The sequence below is a fragment of the Ceratotherium simum genome, chromosome 15, assembly GCF_057802395.1.
Source record: "Ceratotherium simum simum isolate JZ-2026a chromosome 15, ASM5780239v1, whole genome shotgun sequence".
NCBI lineage: Eukaryota > Metazoa > Chordata > Mammalia > Perissodactyla > Rhinocerotidae > Ceratotherium > Ceratotherium simum.
Window position 1 is genome coordinate 37,697,770 of NC_141914.1, and position 24,468 is coordinate 37,722,237.

The 24,468-nt window shown below is 39.6% G+C and overlaps 2 protein-coding genes across 3 annotated transcripts in view; one reads left to right on the plus strand and one right to left on the minus strand.

Annotated features, from left to right (window-relative positions):
* The window catches only part of MAP3K13 (mitogen-activated protein kinase kinase kinase 13), a 162,228-nt gene extending 157,955 nt beyond the window's left edge, over positions 1-4,273 (minus strand). The window contains exons 1-2 of one of the 2 annotated variants that reach the window (XM_087439897.1): positions 4,202-4,273; positions 2,265-2,391 (exon numbers count right to left, since the gene is read on the minus strand). The gene's annotated coding sequence lies outside the window, so the exon portion shown is untranslated. The other variant, XM_087439898.1, reaches the window with a different exon arrangement.
* An 11,310-nt stretch (positions 4,274-15,583) lies between these two features.
* EHHADH (enoyl-CoA hydratase and 3-hydroxyacyl CoA dehydrogenase) overlaps positions 15,584-24,468 on the plus strand; it is a 42,135-nt gene continuing 33,250 nt past the window's right edge. Inside the window, exons 1-2 of the mRNA XM_004424625.3 lie at positions 15,584-15,674; positions 20,236-20,339. Coding sequence (XP_004424682.1) covers positions 15,601-15,674; positions 20,236-20,339 — 178 coding nt within the window. The 5' untranslated portion in view covers positions 15,584-15,600. The remainder of the gene's footprint in view (positions 15,675-20,235; positions 20,340-24,468) is intronic.

The following is a 24,468-nucleotide window of genomic DNA, read 5'->3' on the forward strand; positions in this document are numbered from 1 at the left end:
CCCACTCTAGGCATCTGGCCTAAAGATTTCCCCATTGTGGCTAGTAGTGATTAATCTCAAGGATCTCAAGAAGCAAAGTGTGATTAACAGAAATGATTATATGCCAAAGTATGGTTATAAAACACCTGACATACCATAACCTATTCTATTCCATTAATCATGACTCAGCTCCTACATTAGTGGCTTTCATTTTGATTTTAACGAGAGACATAATCAGTGGTATCATAAAGATATGTATCTTACATAGCCTATTCTCAAGCAAATTTCAAGTAAAATCCCTCTACTAATACAATGAAGATTATGATATCTTTAAATTTCTTGTGTAACTTACTTTCCTCACCTATTACTATTATTCCAAATTTCCCACAATGAAAGTGTGGAAAGACAAAGATAGCTAGAGAAGTAAAAGTCACCAGAAATTTTTGCTGAATCTTAAGGCAAACAATCAGCCAATTTCAAGTAAAATTTTCAATACAGAATGAGATTATCCATATATCTAAAGGATCTTCCTGGTTTACTGATTTTACTAACAGAGAGAACAAGCCATTCTTTGAAATGCCTTAAGCCAGTTCTAAACATCAAGAACAAAGTGAAATAGTAACTAAGATTTGTTTAAAGAGTAGAGTCTCTAAATAGCAATTCAAATAAAACAAAGTCCATCCCATTCAGTAGTACTGAGAAGCTCAGAAGAACCATGCCAATGCAATACAAGCCTAGCTTGCAAACAAAGGTAACAATATCCATATCACCTGGTGAGGTCAGCAACATGCTATAAATTGTACCTGAGTATTGAATTCAGCAGCACTAAGCACTTATTTTATTCACAAATCCTTATCAAGAGTAATAATCTAATGTCAAGGTTAAAAACATATTATAATACCACTAAACCTTCCATGCAGCTCTGGAAAAAACTTAACTCACTTGTGCAACTCCATTCCTTCTGAATAGTGCCAATATTTATAAGGACAAAAGTCAAAAGGAATAGTAGTAGGCTCCCATAATTATTAAATTAGCCAAAGCCTTGCTGTTTGTTTGTTTCTTAGTATTATAAAAATAAAAACGTGTTGATAGTAAAAAATGCAATCCACGAGAAAGAGTATACAGAAAAAATATGAGTCTTCTTCCTACTCCAGACTTCTAGTCTCATTCCCCAGGGGTACCTCTGGCAATAGTTCCTTATACAGATTTGAAGAAGTGTTGTGTGTATATATATAAATGTATGCTTTTAAAAACACAAATGAAAACATACCATACATACAATTCTATATTGTTCTTCTCAATTAACAATGTATTTTAGAGATTCTTGCCATATTTCCACCTATGGATCCACTTTATTCTTTCTAAGAGCTGCAAAGTACTAAATTGTATGAAGGCATTTATCTACCAGACCTCTGGTGAGGAATGGTTAGGTTATTTCTAGTTTTTTTTTTTTATTTCAAATAATATGGTGATCTTTATATAGAAATTTTTGTGTGCAAGCACAAGTATATCTGAAAGATGAATTCCTAGAAGTACTGCCTGATTTTAGAATTGAACAAATTCTAAACAAGAAACCAGTGTATCTATAAAGGAGACCAGGAAAAACTACAAGTTTAATGCTTAGTGATTAAAAAGTGCCAAACATTATCACAAAGTTAGAAGTTAAGGTTTTGAAAATTAACAAACTCCTAAACTAGGAAAGGTAAAATAGAAAAAAAAAAAGAGAGAAACTTTATCCCCTGGGACAGACAGATAAAAGGCCTGGAGAATTAATCATCTAAGAGATTTTTAAAAAGAAAAAAAAAGAGCATTAATAAGGCAGGATAAAGGGGAAAAAAAACATTTTTTTGGTCTCTTTTTTTGCTTTAACCTAAGGCATAAAATAAAACTGGCCAGAAGATTTGAGACACATACTATTACAGAGCCAAACTTGGATGTGAGATGATTTAAATGACTATTTCAGGCTCCATTCCTACAGGGTATCCATAGGTTTATATATTTTACCAGGCTCTCAAGTGTTGAAAGGAGATCTCCCAAAAAAAGAAAGCAGAGCAGTATCCTTCCAGGAATAATATACCTTGTCAATCTCTTTAATTTCTGATCACTTTTACAGGGAAATAGTTAACAATTGCCTCATGTATACAAAACAAACCTTGAAAGGTCCAGATTAAAGCATCATTTAAAGAGAGTCAGCCTATACTTTTCAATCACAATCCTACAATTTCCTAGACCAATCCCAGGCTGTTCTATTTCTCACCTAACATAAAACACAGTCAACAACTTACCTTTCCCAAAGTGCTAGGATTTGAATGCCACAATACAAATTGATTCATGTTTTTGTCCATTAATGGTCCGTGGATTTCTTTAAATGAAGTCCATGATAGAGTCCATAGATATCAGTGTTCTGAAAAACTGAAAACCTCAAGAATGTCAATGCACGCACCTAAGTTACCACTTGGATACCAATTTATTATGAATAACAGTTATATAGTCTATATTATGAATATAGACATTTAGATGTTCATAATTAGTGGACATGATATTGAATAGCAGATTGAGGCAGCAAAATCAGACTTTAAGACATTAATATTAACATAAATCTAGAGGATCTCAAAACATTACTCTGTACCATATTTATATGTATTCTAAAGATGGCACCATAGTAAGAGCATACAAAAATGGCGATGATTTGGATACCAACACTTTCCAGAAATTGGGAAAACAAGTTTTAAAGGCAAGCAAACTTTTTAAATTTAAATGACTGCAATAATGTATTTAAATGTCTACTTTTCTTTTAACCTATTTTTAAGAACAGCTTAGATTTGTAAATCTAAAAATGCTTACTAGTTTCTTTTTTGTAAAAACAAAAGAAAACAAGCCATAAATTCAGGTTTTCCCACTCCATTATATCCAATCTAATGATAAGATTCTAGAACCTCTTAGGAGCTACTATCTCATTAGATAGCACACAGCCCATACACACAATCACCTCACTGGGACTGCATCTAGATAGTGATTCATGCCCAGATCCAATTACACAGCCTGCATTACCAGTCGTCTGCGCTTTTTTTCACCTGACAACCAAAAACAATCTGGTTACAGTACTTGTTCTTTAGGTCTATGCCCACTCTTCATCACATAAGACATCTAAACAAATACTTTAAGAAGGAAACAATTTAATCTTCAGGGATTCACTCGTTTGGAGGCCTCCTTATGGAAGGGGTTAACCTTATGTAAACATACCAGGTGAAACCTCTGACTGGAATTTTACAAATTACTATTTTCATCTTTATTGTGAAATAATTCTCATTTACATCTCAAATGTAAGAACTACTCCAATATAAGAAAGGAAACGTTAAGAAAAAAGAAAGTAAGTTCAGATCGCTGAAAAGAAAGCACTTAGAACACTAATTAGACGCTCAGGGCTACAATTGCAGCTTATCATTTGATGGCCAACTCCTCTCTCATATCATTCAAGTGAAAGTTCTTCCCAGAAAAGTAAAGGAACCTGAAAGAAGCTAAATTAATCGCCTTATCCTCCTTATCCACACCAGAGAAAAATATTAACACACATTTCTAAATTTCAATATGAACAAAACAATAACAGCAACGTCCTGAATCTCTATTGCACCGGCATCCTCGTAAACCACTGCTTAGCAAACTAAGCCGGAGTCACTTCGCCATTCAGAGGTAAGGATACTGAAGTTCGGGAGAAGTTCCCCCCGCTGAGCCAGAATCAGGTTCGTGCCTTCATTTGTTCGTTCATTCACTCATTCGACAGCATCTAAAGAATGCCTAATAGTAGCAAGGCACTGTCCTGGATTAAGAGATGAAAAGACGATGTCCCTGTCCCCTACTAGCAGCACAGGTGGGGGGGTCAGGGTAAGTGGAAAATGAACTCTTAAGTCAGCTCATCTCAGTGCCCAGTCTCCACCTCTCTACCCCCGAGTGCCAACGCTCCGGAGCCCATGACCCGCAGCCATGAGCGACTCCTAGAAGTCTCAGCCCATCTGTATTTCCTCGACGACTCGGCCCTCACGACCCGGTTCCCAAAGTTCCTTGCATCCCTATCTCCCCAGGGAGTCCCACGCCAAGGAGCCTTTCCTCCAGCCACCTAATGCGAGATTCACCTCTCCCTGTCCGAGCTTGGGGCCCCAAGCAAACTGGGCCACCGATCCTAACTCCCACCCTTTCTCCCGTCCAGGTTCGGCCCGCAGGTTACCTGCCCGGGATCCAAGGTGCTAGGATGATCACACAAGCTCCGCCCCGCCCATCGCGACGCCCTCCACAACCAGGTTCCGCCCCCGGGGCGTGACTTCCTGGACGTCACTTCCGGCCGTACCGCTACCGGGCTTTGCAGTCCAGTTAAGCGTTTCACCGTGCTGTTGATGTCACTTCCGACCTGTTCTTTGCTTTGCCCCGGATGCGGGAGCTCTGCAGATCTGTTTACCCGCTTCTCTTCTGCCAGGTTTCCTAAACTGCGGCTCTGTCATCCAGCCTGGAAAAGTGCATTTTTTGTTTTTCAGACTTCTTTGCCAGCTTCTGCAGCCTTCTCTGCTGCGATCACTTCCCTCTGCTCCTTCTGTACCTGGAACTCATCACTTCTTCCAACTCCCCCGGCCCCTCGAGGAAATCAGACGGTTGTTCGTGTGATTCTTATTTCTCTGCCCCGTAGAGTGCTTGGGAATGCGGCCTCTGAGGTTGTGCTGCCTAGTTTCAAAGGCTGCCTTTCTCTTGTAAAGGTGTTACCTAGGCAAGTTACTTAACTTGTCTGGGCCCGTTTCCTCAAGTGTGAACCAGAGATAACACTAGTACCTAGAACATAGGATTGTTGTCAGTCTTACTTGAGATAACACATAGAAAGCTCTGGCACAATGAAGGCACTCAATGAGTATTAACTGTTACCAGCGCCCTCTTGTCCCTGGAACATAGAAGTGGTAAGGGAGGCTGGAACCAGTTTTCCTGTTATCCTTTGTATCCTCGGCTTTTAAGTAAGAGGTTAATTAATGATGCTTGGTACCTTCCCTCTCTGAACTGTGAGCTCCTCCAGACAAAGATGGAATCTTATATAGGAACCAACTTCAACCCTTATTGAAATCATTTGCTTGGTTATTGTGCTAGATCCTGGGGGCAAGATGAATAAAACCCAGGCCCTGCCTTTAAAGACATGGAGATACTTAATAACCCAACCCAGAAGGTCAACCCGGAAAAAAACGGGACCAGCTGAGCTGAGGATTTATCTGTAGAACAAAAATTCACAGAAATTTAGAACTGAAAAGAACTTTAGAGATTATCATTAGTTAACTCCTTGCTGTTACAAGTAAGGAAAATTGGATCCAGAGAAGCAATGGACTAAAAGTCATACAATTAGTGGCAGGGCTAGGACCAGAAGTGGAGTCTCAAAATGCTCACCACCTCCTCCATTCCCCAAATCTGCCTCAAGGTGTTAATAAGGTAAAAGCAAATTCACTTTCAAGACCTTCACTCTCAAGTGAAAAGGCCTAGGAAAATCCCAGTCCAGAGAGACAAGAGCCCTATAACCTAGCAGATGCCACACAATTCTGATTATTGTTTGAATGATCTGGTCTGGCCATTTCAAACACAGTAGCCTTCTCTCCCTTGGCAAACCTCTTATATTCACCTAGAAATGAGAGGTTGAGTGTCAGCTCCTGTGAGCTCTACCTTCAGTTTTACTCGGCTGGACAGGAATAAGTAGCTGATCCAAGCAGTTCCCTAAGATAAACGTAAAGACTCTGTGAATGCACTGCCAATGACGTGGCACAATTTTATTTAGACTTCTCTATTTGGAAGCAATTTCTCAAATATTCAACCTTTGTTTTAGGAATATGACAAAGCTAGCATAGGTATTATTATTGAAATGTTGGTAATGAGTCTGTGTTCCAAATAACCAGGTAATCCCATAGACCCACAGAATAATACAGTTGGGATAGATGAAATTTAAGGTTTCTTCCAACCGTCATTAAAAAGTCAATAATATTTTTAATGAATCTATGGACCATAGGAATTGAATAATGTGCTGAAAGTCACCAAGTTAGCTGGTGGCAGTCAGTTTTAGAATCTAAGCCTCCTAATTCCATTTATCCATTTATTCATTCAGGCATTAGGGATGAAAAGATGAATAAAATAATCCCCTGCCTTCAAGGAGCTTCCTATCTGGTGAGGGAGGCAGACCTTTTAATAGAAAAATAATTCAGTGTTAATGTTATCATAGATCTATCTGGTTCTTTCTTTCAACCAGTGCACTCTTCCCCCTTTGCTACCAATATACCACAACTTGACAAAAATATGATGTTTTAGTCAAACTTTAAATCATTTAAACTACTTTTTTAAGAGTTTCAAATAATCACAATTTACACAGGTCTTAGGGTCAGCTTGTTTGGAGTTCAGAGTTAATAGCTCTGCTAACTAGCCGAATGACCTTAAATCACTTTACCTCTCAGCCTCATTTTCCTCTTGAAGGTTCTTCCTGGAGTAAACCTTGTCTTCTCTGGTCTAGTAGAAAAAAATGCATGATACTTCCCACTGTGACCACTAGATGGCTTTCTTTTTTTTCTTTTCTTTATTTCTTCCTTTCTCTTCTTCCGTCCTTCCTTCCTTTCTTTTCTTCTTTGTCTTCCTTCCTTCCTTCCTCCCTCCCTCCCTGCCTGCATGCCTTCCTTTCTTCCTTTCTTCCTTCCTTCCTTCTCCCCTGCCTTCCTCTTTCTTTCTTCCTCGTTTTTCTGACCAAAGACATCATTGCACTGCCTACCTGAACAACCACTCACATGGTTAACAACTGAGTATCCCAAGACTCTGGGAGATGATGGGCCTAAAATGTTTGTTGAATGAATGAGGGAAAGAATGAATGGATCCCAGGATTAGTTCTGGGCCCTTCTATCCCCCACTACTACTGCCCCTTTGTCCTGTTAAAATACTTCCCCTTTTGAAAGCTGTGCTGGTGGGAAGAAAAGAAAAGATGAGATAATAGATAGCAGTTGGATTGGGAGAAGAATGCAAGTTGGATTGGGGGGAGAATGCAAAGGCATTGGGTTGCATCTCAAAGCAAACATCAGTGCACTGTGGTATTTATGGATGAAATAATATAATGCCTGAGGCATTTTAAAATAATATGGGAGGGTTCAGATGATAAAGGTCGGTCATATATTGATATTGTTGAAGCTGGGTATATTGGGTTTCATTATATTCTTTCTGTTTTTTGTGTATGCTTCAAAATTTCCACAATACAAAGCTAAAAATAAGAGAAATCCTGAGTACATTTCCCTTCCTCTAGACGAGACCCAGTTCAAATATCCCACTGAATCTCAGTTAGGATGCTTTTGCCTGATGTCACAGAAAACTTGTCACAGACTGGGTTTTTTGAAAGTAGACACTGATATGGAGATGAGGAAAAAGATTTTTATTAGGAATAGACAAGAAGCATGATTGGTCAGAGGAAGAAGTTGAACTGCTGTTCAGGTCCAAGGAATCCTTAGCCAACTTGGGAAGACGCTCTGGTGTGAATAGTGCCCCTCCAAGTATCTTGTGTCAGCCTGAAATGGCCAGCCCTTTATACTGGATACGGTCTGCCCCAGGAAGAGTGAGATCTCAAGCAAGGTGGCACTCTGCAGCTGAGGCAGACCCTGAAGAATCTGACGACTGGGGCAGCCTGCTAACCACGCTCCCTGGAGCTATGCAGCAAATTCTTCTCTGGAGGGGAATCTGGACAGCACATCTTTGCATATTCCACAAAATGCAACACAAACTGCTTAAACAATAGAACGTATTGACTTCTGTAACTGGACTGTTATGATAGGCATCAGGGTTGGTTGCTCTAGCAACTCAGTGATATCCAGGACCTATATTTCTTTCCCTCTCCGTCTGCCTTCAGTAGCATCTGCTTCAGCTTATGGCCAGCCTCCCTGGAGGAGGCAAAATGGCTGCAGCAGTTTGTCTACACATCTACACACTATGCACTATGCACACTCTCAGAGGGGATAGACACAATTCCAAGGTGATTCTCAGGCTAGAAAAGAGAAAAATATACCTTAATTTCTGGGCTGGACACTCCATTCTCTACAATTTTTATCTTTTCAACTTTAGTATATGGCTTTACATTAGTCACCATTAAATGTCGTGCTGTCACCCACTCACCTTAGAATTGTGTATCAGTTAGGATAGGCAGAGTAATACTGCAATAAATAACTCCCAAACCTACATGTCTTAGAACAACTGGGGTTAATTTCTTACCCATGCTACAAGGTTACTCTCGGTCTGCAGAAGGACTCTGCTCGTAGCAGTCACTGAGAAACCCAGGCTGATTGAGCAACCACTGTCTTGAACATGACCAGTAGCCAAGCCAGAGGAAAAAAGAATGCTGGTGAAGCACATATTAACTTAATGCTTCCACCACTTCTGTTCACTTGGCCACAGCAATATCACATGACTTTACTTTCTTCAAGTGGGCAGGGAAGTGCAATGCTACCATGCGTAAGAAGGGGAGAAAACTAGAATATTTGTGAGCAGCACCAATGACTATTACAAAGTCATCTCTGTATTTTAGGTCTCACTGACACAGACTCATCTAGAATTCAACTGTACCAATCTGAATAAAGTACAAAGCAGCAAGAAAATTCCTCGACAGTTTTTCTCACTTAATTTTATTATAATGTGAGCAATTATATTATGCATATAAATTAAATTGTTCTGACATTATTAGTTGCTCAGCTTGAAAAATAATATAGTTCAAGGCAGAATCAAATCAAGAACAGTTCAGTGACAATTCAATGTTCAAACGCAATTCAATTTGATTCATCTCAAAGGAACATAATACTAATAATGGCTAATAATGGCTCAAAAGCTTCCCTTATGAGAGTTTCTTAACCAAGGAGGTGCATTAAAATTCCCTGGGGAGCTTTTTTAAACTTCTGAGTCCACCCAGAATCAGAATGTCCCAGAGTGAGTGCCAGATGTGTTTATTTGCAAAATGCATGCTTCTCCCTCCCCTCCCTTGGTAGACAGTATCTACTGTCCCATAATACAATAAAGCAAGCAACATGAGGGCAAGTATCATGTCTGTTTTTGCTCACATTGCATTAGCAGTACCTAGCACACACAACTGCTCAGTAAAAATATGATCAGTCAAATATTTATTCACAAAACATAGTTATCAAATAATGCACATCATATCCATAAGGATTCCATGAGCTAACCTTGTTAAATCTCTCTGGGAATCTCAATGCATTTCTCTGACCTTCCAATGTATTAATCCTTTCAAAAACTAAAATGAAATTAATCTGGCATATCTTATTCTTAGTGAACACAGTATATCTTTGGTGATTTAACTTCCTTTTCACAAACTGTCTCCTTAATGAATTATTCTAAAATTTCATAAAGTATTGATTTAAAACTCAATGGTCTACAATAGCTTTTATCATCTTCTTGCCTATCCCCAAATCAAAACATTTGCCCATCCTTAATCTTCTGGACCCTTCGCTTTCCTAGGGATTTCTCAAAAATATAATCATGTCAGCATAATCTCCAGTTGTAAAATCAAGGCACTGTGATGGAAAAACCTGGAAATAAATAATAGTTGCTAGAACAGTTGATGATTCTATTAGTGGAGGTATAAGTTATGCCAACCTGTTTGCCTTTGATCTTAACAATGGATGGTATATTAGTTTGAATCCTGTTTGCTATTCAAAGTAGATGGAAATGTAGTCGTAGAAAAAAGACATAATTCAGGGGCCGGCCCAGTGGCCTAGTGGTTAGGTTCGTGCGTTCTGCTTCGGTGGCCCAGGGTTCACCGGGTCGGATCCTGGGCACGGATCTGCTCACTGCTCATCAGGCAATGCTGAGGCGGCATCCCACATAGAAGAGCTACAACTCCGCTGCTATGATATACAACTATATACTGGGGCTTTGGGGAGAAAAAAGAAAAAGGGGAAGATTGGCAATAGATGTTAGTGCAGGGCTACTATTCCTCAAAGAAAAAAGACACAATTCAATTTGATTCATCTCAAGGGAACATAATACTAATAATGGCTATAATATGACTATATTTACTGAGTGCTTTCCACAACCAGGCAGATTCTAAACGTGTATTGACTGAAAAAAGGGAGAAGACCACACTTGGTGACAAAGAAAGATACAATGTAACTCACATTTAAAAACAACTAGCCTAATAAAAAAAAATGTACACGTATTGGCAAGGATTTGGAGAAATTAGAAACCTCATATTGCTGTATATATTGTATGCCAAATGGTGCCAGTTTGGCAGTTCCTCAAAAAGTTAAACACAGAGTTACCACGTGACTGAGCAATACTACTCCTAGGTATATACCCAAGAGATTTAAACACATAGTTTACACAAAAACATGTACCAAAATGTTCATAGCAGCATTATTCATAATAGCCAAAAAGTGGAAACAACCCAAATAGCCATCAACTGATGAATGGATAAACAAAATGTGGTGTATACATATAATGAACCATTATTCAGCCATAAAAAGGAATGAAATACTGACACATGCTACAACATGGATGAACCTTAAAAACGGTATGCTAAGGGAAAGAAACCAGACACAAAAGACCACATATTGTGTGATTCCATTTATATGAAATGTCCAGAATAGGCAAATCCATAGAGACAGATTAGTGTCTCTATTAGAGTAGATTAGTGGTTCCTAGGGGATAAAGAGAAAGAGGAATGATAAGGAACTGCTTAATGGGTACAGGATTTCTCTTGGGGTGATTAAAATGTTCTGGAATTTGAGAGTGGTGATGGTGTACAACCTTGTGAATATACTAAAAATCACTGAATTGCACACTTTAAAAGGGTGAATTGTATGGTATGTGTGTTATATCTTAATAAAAACATTAATTATCCTGTTAAAAAAGAGAACATCACTTGAAATTTAAAAGGAAAAATGTCTTTATGGATAAGGAAAAAAGAGAGCGCTAACATGAGTTAAGGACATACGAATATGACCTGATCGATGACAGGTGCAGAATACAGAGAACAGATGCTAATTAAAAGGGCCATTGACAAATATGAAGAGTGTCCAGCACAACCAACATAATAAGGAACTAGAAATACCTTATCATATGAGAAGTGGTGGTACCTGAGAAAGAGCCTAAAAGGAGCAGGCCTAGGACAGACTTGTCAGCATCTTTGAATATTTGATGAAAGACCGTTCTATTAAAGGGAGACGTATGTACAACAAAAGTAGAATCAGGGGGTAATTACTCCTGAGAACAAAAGTAGAATCAGAGAGTATAAAGTTCTAGGGAATAGGGTAATTTTCTTTTAGCAAGTAGAACTATCTACCACACAGAGTACTAAGCTCTCCATCATTGGAAGCATTCAAAGAAAAGTGAGTAATCTTGTTATTGAGACATTCTTATGTTAGAACGAATATTAGACTAACCTAGGACATCTCTCAAATTTATGTCTATGTAGCCTCTTTCTAAATAGGGCTAATTTGTCAGAAAAGCTGAAAAAGATTATCATTAGCAAACAAAATAGTCTCTTTTCAGTAAAACGATATGCGGGAAATTAGGAGAAAGAGCTGGGAAAGTATAAAGGTGAACTATAGCCTAACTGCACTTGCAACACAAAATGAAATTGGATGCTGGAGAATGCCAGAGATGTCATAAAAGGTGCTTCTGCTGTGGAGAAGGGACATTTCATGCATGTTTTTCAGTCCAGAAGTTGACAGAGATGACACATATAGTGAAAAAACTATTTGAAAATCTAAAGTGATAAGCAGAGCTTACTGAAAAGCTGAGAGGTTGAAACATGGGAGATAACAGTGAATGGATTCTCAGTTTGATTTTTGGCTGCATTCAGCCCAGATTTGGTTGCAGCATATGGGCATGATCTTTAAATATGCTCAATAATACATCATTAATCTCCAACATTTCAACCAGTGAAGATTATCAAGATGTGACTGAGTCATTTTTGCCACAGTTGGGTCCGCTTTAGGATTATCTGCTGGCTTATCTTCATCATTAAGATACTGAATATACGTGTGTGTGTGTGTGTGTGTATTGTATCTCCAAGGCTCGACACTTGAGCAAGCCACTTGAAATTATAGAGATTGTCATTATTGATATTATTGGTATAGTGAAGAAATTATGTCCCGTCTCTTATCTCAAACACTTATGTGAGCAGCTTTTCTCCTCAAATGTCAGCCAACTTCACTGTGGAAGAGTGTTCTCATTGCCCATTTCTTCACTGTATTAGTGAGGACAGGTTAAAATTCTTTAACAAACAGACCCAAATTTCTTTCTTTCTCCTGTAATAGTCCATGTCGGTTCTAGCCAGCAGGGCAGTTCTCCTCCACAAAATCATTTGGGAAGTCATTTCTTCTGTCTGTGGCTGTATCCTCCTCTGGGCCTTGTGCCCATTTGTATCCCACATTGAAAGGGGAAAGGACATGGAAGAGAACGTGTGAGAGATTTTATCCCTCCAGCAGGTAAGCAATATTTTTCATTTGTTCCAGAAAAACCTGATTGGTTTATCAGAGAAGTTAGCTATGATGGCTACCTGCCATTATCGAATGAAGTTTCCCAACACATCACCAAGTTTAGATAGTCATCTCTGTTCTCTGTTCTTATTGTGAGTACATATTTGGATGTTCTGGCACACAAAAGTTCTATATTTACATTCTTTTATTTTTCTTTTCAACAATAATGAACCACTTCTGATCAACTGATCTATTTGTGTGAATTGCAACACAATGACAACAATGAAAATGACATATTTAACAAGCAAAAGCAGTAACATGCAAATCATGTGGAAGTACATTAGCCGAGAGGAATGGCATCCTGTTAAGTTGCACTTATTGAGACAAATTAAATGAGAAGACAACAATTCGTCACAATGACAAAGAGACTGTCAAGTGGTCAAGCAGCAGCATGGTGGCACCTGCTAAGTTGGCTTGCCACATTTCCATAGATTCAGTCCATAAGGAGCCAAAATAGATTTAGACAGTTTATTATTTACACGGCAAAAGAAAGATCAGCATGGTATCAGCTCTCTGTGTCTGTAGTTCCACAGGATGACACCAAACAGGAGGGGCTAGATGACAGATCACAGGAACCATGGGTCCCTCTGTTGGTGAGGAGCAGGGCTGGGTCAGCACCTGTAGGAAACTGAGAGTGAGTGCCCTCTTAAATTTTGCCCACTAGGTGCCTCGCTTGCTTACCCTAGTCCCTGCCCTGTGGAGGAGCCAACACTAAACTACTGTCAAGCAGTTTTATAGATTTTCACAGAAATTTGCAGCTGTACCTAAGGTTGGAGCAGGGGCGCAAGGCAGAAAGTTCTGCCTTTTACTAAAACTAGGGAGATAGGTGAGAAATGACCTGTGGTCAACTCCTCCACGAGAGAGATGAAAACTGCCTCAAAACGTTTCCACGCCACGCTGATCTCCCCTTGCTCCAGGAGGAATTTCAGGCCTTTCAGAGCTGTTAGCCTTGCCTACATAGACTTTGTGGAGATGTTCAAAGTTGCTAGGATGCCACAGAGTTGTTCCCCCAGAGACCAGTATCTGAAATAAGAAGACAAAACTGAATGTATTGCTTCCTATAGTAAAGGAAAGCTGTGTTCGTCATGCACAGTCTCTACAAGCAGAGCAGACTGCTGATCTTACATTGAGTTTTTGGGTACGGTGGAATTCACGGACTGGCAAATTTTCAGAGTCATGAGAGATTGCTATCACCTGTAAGAAGCTGGTTGTTGATGTTGGTGCTCAGAGACATGCGTACTGGGCTGTGTGTGATTGGCTGGCTGTCAGAGTCAGGGCTGTTCTTGATAGGTGGTCCTTGATGGATTGGGTGGGTTCTGACTGCTATTTGTTTCCAGGGCTTCAGGGCAATTGGTATTTTCCTAGAAGTCAGAACCTCTTTTTTTTTTTTTTGGTGAGGAAGAATGGCCCTGAGCTAACATCCCCTGCCAATCTTCCTTTTTTTGCTGAGGAAGATCGTCCCTGAACTAACATCTGTGCCCATCTTCCTCTATTTTGTATATGGGACACCGCCACAGCATGGCTTGATGAGTGGTGCGTATGTCCATGCCGGGGATCTGAACCTGTGAACCCTAGGCTGCCGAAGCAGAGCACGTGAACTTAACCACTACTCCACTAGGCTGGCCCCACAATCTCTTTTTATTTCTGATGGTGCTCAGGGCAAGCTACCCCAGGAGGCACCACTCTGGTATGTGGATTATTTCGAGCTGAAGACAATAAGGACTCAGAGAACTCAGGAAGAATATTTGAGTTTCCCCTCCCAAACTGCCTAAAGAATTTAAAACAAAAGATCTGTTTCAGGAAGGAGTTATTATCATGATTGCTGTAAAGATAATGTAGGATAGAGGTTACAATAGGAAAGGCACCAAGCCTCTTTTATCAAAAACTCTGTCTCTCCCTGACCACATTATCTATAGATGACCCTGAAAAGAATTGTCTTCCTGGCCTCTGAAGTCCCAGACCACTACCCACTGGAACACGTTCCTCACCTTTAGCTGCAATACTTAAGCAAGCAGCTTAGACAGAGGGACGAGTTGCTCATTTCTGAGTTTCTCCCATGTATACATGTTATTAAACTTGGTATTATTTTCTGCTGCTAACCTATCTTGTTGATTATTTGGCCAGCCATAAGAACCTTAAGGAAAAGGGCAGAGGGAGATTCTCCCTCTCTCCCGACAGTTTCGAGAGGTAAAAGAATATCTATGAAAATAGCCTTTAATCACTGCTAAAATTTGTGAAACATCAGTGAACAAAATCACTCCATTGTTTTTTTTCTCTGAAACTTCCAAACTGCCTTCTGGCCACTTGATGGCTGTGGAGACCACTAGGGGCCAATTACATCTAGAAAAACCTTGTCCCAGCCTGAACTTTTGGAGTGAAGGGGCTAGGCCTTATTTATCTTTAGTCTCTTGCCTACCTTAGCACATAATAGGTACTCAATTCATGAATGAAATGTTAGGATTCACAATCCTTAGGAATGGCAGAAGAAGAAAAAAATAGGATTAGGCAGACAAGAAACTCACAGGTTTCATTAGGTTACTGTAGGACTGTTCTGTAAAAATTTGGTTGATGTCAGTACCATACCTATTTAGGTGAAATGCATGATGTGTGTATTTTATGTGTTCCAGGTGTGTGTCATATCACATAATTGTCAGGACCCCAGATATCTGACCCTGTTAAGAAGGATCATGAGGATGAAATCTGTGATGAGGACAGCTCCACCAACTTAGTGAACCTAGAACTCGTTCAGAGAAGCCAGCCCCCTGGGCCAGGGGGTTGCAAACCTCAACTTCCTGGCAATTCCACCCGTTTTCCATCGTCTTCCCTGATTTACTTTGTAACGGGAGCAGGATGGGAGCCAATAAAGAGAAACGGAAGACAAGGGTTTGCAGAGCGCGGGGCTGGGGTCCGGAAAAGGGGGAGGGCTGGGTCGGAGGATGGGCGTCGGTGCCCGGGAGCGGCGGGGCGGCGGGAGGTGGCGCCGGGCTCGCATTGGCCCAGCGGGCGCCCCTCCTCGCGGGGCCGGCCGGCGCGCCGAGAAAAGGAGCATTGCCCTGGGGCGGGAGGCGGAGGCGACCTCGGCGACAGAGGAGACATGGCTGAGTATACGCGGCTGCAGAACTGCCTGGCGCTGATCCGCCTCCGAAACCCGCCGGTCAACGCGATCAGGTAACGGGCTCGGTGGCCTCCAGCCCCGGGACAGCAGGGCCTTAGCCGTCTGCCCGCTGTGGTGGCTTTGACTCTCCTCTGCTGGTTTAAACGGAGAGAGGCACTAACACAGGTTGAACAACGGCATATGCCTTTTACGTAGGTTAGCTTGGTTCATGTTCTCAGAGAACTCGCATCCCGGTTTCACTGGTAAGAAACCGAGGCTGAGAGGTGGACAGAGGGCCACGAAGTTGGGGAGCTGGCCTTGAACCGGGTTCGTCCATGCCTTGCAACTTTGACTTCTCACCCCTACTTTCTATTCCAAAGGTCTAAGCGCAGTGCTGGCTAGACCTTGATCTCTCCCTTGCCAACTTGGAGTCCAGGCCACCCTTACAATGTGTAACTAAAAGCTCTAGGAATCCAACAATAAAGTGACTTCACATTCTTAAAAATAAATTAAGGTCTCCATTAATGCCAACTCAGTGAAGTAAAGGAGAATTGTGTCCTGGCCCAGAAAAGCACAGTTCTATCTCTTGATCTGTCTAAACCTCGGGGCCTTAGTGCTTCAGTGCTTGGAAGATCCAAGTCAGAGTAAGCCTATTAAATAACATTTTCTGAAAAACTGCTGTGCGGTTTATCTTCTTTTATTTTATCGTGGAGCACCTTCCTTGTTAAACTCTCTAACCCAGATTTGTGCAGTGCACTTAAGCAGTACTTTTAAAAGGGAGATTAATGCTGCTTTTTTGAAAATTAACATAGGTTTGGTTCTTTCATATCTCTGAAAAAAGTATAGTGATACATCAGCCTAGTAGAGAGCCGCCCCATCCATAGGGAGTAGGATTAGCAGAATTTATGAAGAATATATAAAGTATGGAGAGAAAGACCTTTGCTCAAAATTCTTATTGCCTGCTGCTGGAGCAAAAAGGGACTGAACGAGGAGACCTGCTCATTTTAACTGAATTTTTATCCTACTGTCATCAGATTTGATTATATCATTAGTATTAATATTATAATTCTTATCTTTGACATGAATTATTACATTTAATAATACAAAAAATATGCAAGAGTAAAATCACACAACGATGATATGTCCGCCTACTTGCCATTCTCAGAAAAAGGCAAAATAGCCATTATTTTGGTTTTGACCAAAAAACCCCATAAGCAATATGATTACATATCAATTTTAGACTTGTCTGTATTCTAATTAGAATGACTAGATACTAGGACTGTCTGCCTCAGCCTCTGCTCACAATAGGAAACCATGCCCATCAAGAATTTGGGGGAAAAATGTTCCGCAGTGTAATACCCGTAACAAGGAATATTTTCTCATAGCTATTTTAAATATTTCAGGTATTTAACCTGCCCGCTTGCCCCCTGGAGAAATGTTAGTATGTACCTGATAAAGTTGTGGTGAGGTTTAAATGTGTTGGAGGAGGATGGGCGAAATGGCTGAAGGGGGTCAACTGTATGGTGATGGATGGTGACTGGACTTGCGGTGGTGATCACTTTGTAGTGTATGCAGATGTTGAATTATGAAGCTGTACACCTGCAACTTATACAATAAAAATACATAAATAAATGTGTTGGAGATTATAAACAGGCATTTAACAGATGTTAGCTATCATGATTTTTATTAGTCAGAGGCCTGTTATAAGCCCCTACCAACAGGCCCTGCTGCCCAGGATTCGTTTCAGCTTCATCAAGATTTTCTCCACTTGGGCATAAATACTTTTCTGCCCTTTCTCATCTATCTTCTTTTGAACTTATATTTTAGGTAGAGCTGTACATCCCAGCATGTTTATCAAGTTTAACAGGTTCCCTTTTTTTTGTGCTTTATATTTTTCTTTACTTCTTCTCTTTCTTTCTTTTCCCCTTCCTATTTCTAATTTTCTGTGGGAAATTATCTCTTCTTAGCTCACTGAGACATTCTTTTTTGAATACTTTTTGGCCCAAATAGTTTAAATCCTTCTCTGCTAGTTTAGCCAGCCATGTTTCCTTCCATTCAGATGAATGCCAACCCTCTTTACAAGTATAGGGCATGCCTGATTCCTAGGCCTGTCTCTCAGAACAATGGCTCTCCCACTTTTTTTTACTGTAATCCACACAGTCAAAAACCCTGTTTTATGTAGCAACCTAAGACACACAGACAAATACACAACTGAAAACAGTTTTGTGAGACAAAACTTATCCTTATATGTTATATAATTTGATATGTTCTGTTTTCTCTTTTTCTCTATTTCTTGGTTTAAAAAAATGGTGGTCATAGCCATAAAGTTGATTTGACGACCTTTGGTTTAAAAAAAAAAAACCTAAGAAAAAAGACCTCCTACAGTCACAGAAGCTAAAGAGTTTTGGTCAGCACTCATGAAATGTTATCTATTCCAGACTCCCCTTCTCCATACCTGACAATATTAAGGGGAGAAAATAATTTCTTGACCCCTGTGACCTTGACACTGCTCCTAGGCTGTGGTCTCTTTCAGTAGGCTTGAATCTAGTAAAGCTGTGTCTGTTATAGCCATCTTCATTTTTCTTTATTTCTTGTGTTTGATTTTTGCAAAATTGAAAGAACATAAGAAATAAAAGAGTAGGGGTTGGTTGAAATGGGAAAAGCCAACCTCTTCTCCTCAGTGGCACTGTTTGAGCTCATTTTGGCTAATTTTGCAGCCATCATTTACCCAGAAGGAAATATGTGCCTTTTGTTGCTTTTGTTTTGTTTTCTTCTTCTTCTTTTGTTTTTGTTTTCTTCTTCTTTTTTTTTCCTCCCCAAAGCCCCAGAACGTGGTTGTACATCCTAGTTGTAAGTCGTTCTAGTTCTTCTATATGAGCCACTGCCACAGCATGGCTACTGACAGACCGGTGGTGTGGTTCTGTGACCCGGAACTGAACCCGGGCCACTGAAGTGGTGAGTGCCAAACTTGAACCATGAGGCCATCAGGGGTGGCTCCAATATGTGCCCTTTGGACTTACCAGTATTATGGATGGTTCAGAATCTGTTTTTCATTAGCAAATTTGGTTTCTAATTAATCAGTTGAAGGCAAGAGGTTTTGTTTGATTTCATCTAGGTTAAATAATGAAAAGTAACTAGGAGAAAGGGAATTATCATATACAAGGGCAACTATCTCCTTTATTCGCTGAGAGTTTAACTCATAGTTGCTGGTCTGAACACTCTGGCTTTTATAGAAGTTTGCTGTTGTTTTCAGATTTTTTTTTTTTTTTTGCACTGTATACTAAAGAACAGACATTTTACCCAAAATACTCAGAATTCGAAGGCAGAACTGATTGGACTCTGGTTCTATCATTTTTATTTAGGCAATTTCTCACCGCTTTTCCTAGGTTCTCCTCCTTCACCATCCACTGCTTCTTGAAAAATTCTCTTCTCTTGGTCTTTGTGACTTTGGGCTCCCTTGGTGCTAAATCACTCTGCTGAACCTCTCCCATTTCCTAGAGGAGAGGGTATCCAGAGCATCTACCCTCAGCTCTCTTTTCTTTTTCTTTGGCAGATTCATTCAATCTCGGCTTTAACTATCTGCTCTGTGGATTGACTCCCTCATCTACTGAAACTTGGCAAAATCTACTACGTGCCCTTTGTCTCCTAGACCTTGCCTTTACTTCCTAAATTAGTTAGGATTAGGTTTATATGCCAGTGACAGAAAAATCAAAATAATAGTGGATTAAACAAGCCAACACTGATTTCTCTCACAGCAGCGTCTTGGTATGGTATGGCTGCTCCACAATCATCAGGGCCCCAATTTCATATCTTTTGCTCTGCCATTCTCGATATGTGGCTTCCACCTCTCGGTCCATAATGGCTGCTCCCGATCTAGTCATCACATCTGCCTTCCTACCAGGAGTAGAGAGGAAAGAAAAAGAGAAAACCATACCCAATCCTATAAGGACTCGAAAAGCATACCCAGTCCTATTAAGACTATTCCCAAAAGTTGCACATACCAAATCTGCTTCCATCCTGTTGTCCTGAACTTAATGCCTCGGCCGATCTTACTGTAAAGCAGGCTGAGAAATGTAGTCTTTATTTTGGGTAGCCAGGTACAGCTAAAACCCAGGTGTTTAACACTTTGAAGAAGATGGGGGAGGGATGGATATTTGGGGTAACTTGCAGCCTCTGCCACATCTCTTAGACTGTTTCTTTTTTGACTGTTTCAGTTTTCTTATTTGCCAATATGACAAATTGGTCTTCCTTCTCTGAACTTCCACATCACTTTCTTTGTACCTTTATTACAAACAGCACTCATCTTAATATGATATTTTGTTCTCCTTAGAATGTTGTAAACTCCTTGCACTGCACATAGAAGATGTATAATAATTTTAAAATTGGTTAGTGCTGATTCTAAGTGGTCAAAGTGACAGCAGATTGCAGGAAAATAACATTTTTTAGGAGTTTATTCATTTTAATCAGCCCAGTGCTTAATTCACAGGAGACATATATATTATTTTTTGAACAAATTAGTGAAAGCTTAATGATGAGTATCGACGGTTTTTATCCATCAGGTATGTATTTAACTTTTCGTTGTTAGGAAAGGAAATTTAATTCTAGCTAATGCTTCGTGTAATTTTTTTCTTTTAGTGTCACTGTACTCCGTGGGATAAAAGAGGGACTGCAGAAAGCTGTAACAGACCATACAGTAAAAGCCATTGTGATTTGTGGAGCAGGTGGCATTTTCTCTGCAGGTAACCAGTGTCTAACCCTCTCCCCCTGTCTCTGGAATCCACAGACTGAGATCGATAGTGTCTTAGCTATCCCTGAAGACAATACCAGAGTGTGGGTGATGGATATGGGAGACTTGGGTGGGAGTGAGAAACATTGTGGAGAAAGAGACAGGAGTGACAGAGAGACCCAGAGAAGCCTCTGACCTTCCTCTCTTTCACACGGGATTGGGCCTTTGGAGGACATTTAGTTTCAGGCTTGATGGCTGTTATACCTGCTAGTATACACCTAGTGGTACATTCCTGCTCTGCATATGTCCACCTTGTGTGAGCTTGGACAAGACTGTTTAATCTCCTGAACCTTAATTTCTGTCTGTATAAAGTAGATACAGTAATTTCTATCTTAACGAGTTTTTGTGAGATTAAATGAGATAGCATATCTGAAAGTGCCTCGTACAGTGCCTGCCTGAAGAAGATGTTCAATAAAAGTTATTTTTTATTTCACACAAAGTCTTGAAATGGAGTTCATTTTTCTTCTGATAGTCACCCATCTCAGTGACCATGGCACTCTTTATTGGGTTATTGGGTGAAGATGTAAAAATATTGATAAAATATGGCAAAAGTATCTGAAAATGGTGATTTATTCAGTGGTATTTGTGGCACCTTTTCCTTTTTTCCCAAATGAATATATTATACCTCTTGACAAAAGTCACATGGATATGAGGGCCTGTGCATTCTTACTGTAGTCAGAGGAATTTAATGTATGTTCATGGTAGCCTGAGTAGAAATAGGTATTGGAATCATGACAATAAATAAATATAAAAATGTTAATCATTATAGTAATTACCATTTATCTTGCCTGCTATGTGACAGTACTGTATAGGCTATTAATTTATTAATAATGAAAATAGTAGTAGTTGTATATACATTGTATTTTAATCCTCAGTAAACCCTACAATATCCATTTACAGATTAAAAAGCTGAGCCTGAGAGAAATTAAAATAATGTGCCAAACAGTAACCAGCTATTGAATGGCTTACTGTTTGAAAACCTAAGGTTGGGAGCTCAAGAGCCCTTTGAGGCATGGAGAGATGGATCAGAATTATGGAGAATGGGCCGGCCCCGTGGCTTAGCGGTTGAGTGCGCGCGCTCCGCTGCTGGCGGCCCGGGTTCAGATCCCGGGCGCGCACCGACGCACCGCTTCTCCGGCCATGCTGAGGCCGCGTCCCACATACAGCAACTAGAAGGATGTGCAGCTATGACATACAACTATCTACTGGGGCTTTGGGGGGAAAAAATAAATAAATAAAATCTTTAAAAAAAAAAAAAGAATTATGGAGAAGTTGATATTTCTTTGTAAGAAAGGAGGTAGGAGAAAATGTAGTTAGAGTTCAGGGGCGTAAAAAATTGTTGTTCTAGAAAAGCATTAGGGATTATCAGACTTGACTTAATGGACTTCAATAGAACAGTATACCCAACAATTGGAAAATATATATCCTTCTCAAATCTGCAACATTTACAAAAATTGACCAGATCCTGGACCATGAAAGCTTATCTCAATAAATTTCATTTAGAATATGTTCTTGGACAACAATGCAATTAAACTAGAAATCAATAACAAAAATATAAATAGAAATGCTCATATGTTTATAAATTAATGGTGAACATGATGTAATCTATGCAGAAATAGAAGTATAAAGATGTACACCTGAAATTTATACAATGTTATAAACCAATGTTACTGCAATAAAAAAATAATAAAATAAAAGCATTGCTCTTTTAAAAACAACAGAACTATAACAGAGAAAAATTAAAAATGCATTTTCTTTAAAAAAAGAAATTAAATTTATTTCTTAATAACCTCTGAGTCAAAGCACAAATTAGAATAGAATTTAGAAAATATTTTGAACTGCATGATAGTGAAAACACAATATATATTACTTGAGGGATACACCTAAAGCAAAACTTGGCAGGAAATTTGTAACCTTAAAGATATATATCAGAGAAAAAAGACTGAAACATAATGAGCTAAGCATCTGTATCAAGGAACTAACAAAACAAACAAACAGTAAAATAGACCCAAATGAAGTAGAAGGAAGGAAATAATAAAGAGGAGAAATTAATGAGATAGAAAACAAATGTGGGGCCGGCCCCGTGGCTTAGCGGTTAAGTGCGCGCGCTCCGCTACTGGTGGCCCAGGTTCGGATCCCGGGTGCGCACCAACGTACCCCTTCTCCAGTCATGCTGAGGCAGTGTCCCACATACAGCAACTAGAAGGATGTGCAACTATGACATACAACTATCTACTGGGGCTTTGGGGAAAAAAAAAAGGAGGAGTATTGGCAATAGATGTTAGCTCAGAGCCGGTCTTCCTCAGCAAAAAGAGGGGGATTGGCATGGATGTTAGCTCAGGGCTGATCTTCCTCACAAAAAAAAAAAAAATGTGAAGCAAGAAGAAGAACAATGTCAAAAGTTAGTTCTTTGAAAGACTAATAAAGTTGACAAGCCTTTGGAGAGACTGATTGAGAAGAAAAGAGAAGGCACAAACAATGTATATAAAGAATGATAAAAGGGATATCACTGCAGGTGCTATAGCCATTTAAAAAGATAATGGAGAGCCAGCCCTGATGGCCTAGTGGTTCAAGTTTGGCACACTCTACTTCAGTGGCCCTGGCTTGGTTTCTGGGTGTGGAACCACACTGCTCGTCTGTCAGTTGCCATGCTGTGGCGGCAGCTCACATAGAAGAACTAGAAGGACTTACAACTAGGACATACAACCATATACTGAGGCTTTGAGGAGGCAAAAAAAAAGAGAGGAAGATTGGCAACAGATGTTAGCTCAGGGTGAATCTTTCCCAGCCAAAAAAAAAAAAAAAAAGATAATGAAGATATTATGAACAAGCAGAAAAATTTAGCTTACCAAAACTGATGCAAGAAGAAATAGAAAACCATTAAAGAAATTGAATCAGTAATAAAATAAAATCTCACAAAGTAAATTCCAGCCCCAGATGACTTCATTGGCAAGATCTAACGGAAAAGTCAAGGAAAATATTATTCTAGTTTTACACAAACGTTTTAGAGAATAAAAAAAGAGGGAACACTTCCTGTATTAGTCTTTTGGGGCTGTCGTAACAAATGACCACAAACTGGGCAACTTAAAACAACAGAAATTTATTCTCTACAGTTCCGGAGGCTAGAAGTTCAAAATCAAGATATCTGCAAGGCCATTCTTTCTCCAAAGGCTCTAGAGAAGAATCCTTCCTTGCCTCTTCCAGCTTCTGTGGTTTCTGGTAATCCTTGGCATTTCTTGGCTTGTTGCTGCATCACTCCAATCTCTGCCTCTGTCTTCCCCTGGCCTTCTTCCCTGTGTCCAAATTCCCCTGATCTTACATAAACCCATCCTAATCCAGTATAATCTCATCTTTACCTGATTACATTTGCAAAGACCCTATTTCCAAATAAGGTTGCATGCACTGGTTCTGGGAGGACACTGTTCAACCCAGTCCACTTCCCAACTCATTTTGTGAAGCTACCATAACCTTGACACCAACACTTACTTGTCAAGGATGGTATGAAAAGGCAAAATTATAGGCCAATTTCATTCATAAACATAGATATAAAAATCTGAAACAGCATATTATAAAACTGAGTCTAACAATATATAAAAAGTATAATCTATCACTTTTATCCCGGAAATACCAGATTGGTTAAACATTAGAACATCAAATGTAATTCATCCTATTAAATGATTAAAGGAGGAAAAATCATATGGTTATTTCAAGAGATGTAGAAAAAACACTTGATAACATTTGACATGCATTAAAAATAAAAATTCTTAGTAAACTAGGTACACGAAAGAAATGTCTTAATCAGGCAAAAGATATCTATTTTTAAAAACCTACAGCAAACATCAAACAAAATGGTAAGTCGAAAGCTTTCTTTATGAGAAAGGAACAAGACAAGGCTGGCTGCTGTCACCATTTTGTATTTCAGATTTATTCTAGGCCTTGGCCAGCCCAGTAAGCTAGAAAAAGAAATAAAAGATGTAAGGATTGGAAAGGAGGAAACAAAACTTCATTATTCAGAAGATATGAGTGTTTGTAGAAAAACTGAAATAATCAGAAAATTATTAGAACTAATAGACAATTTAGCA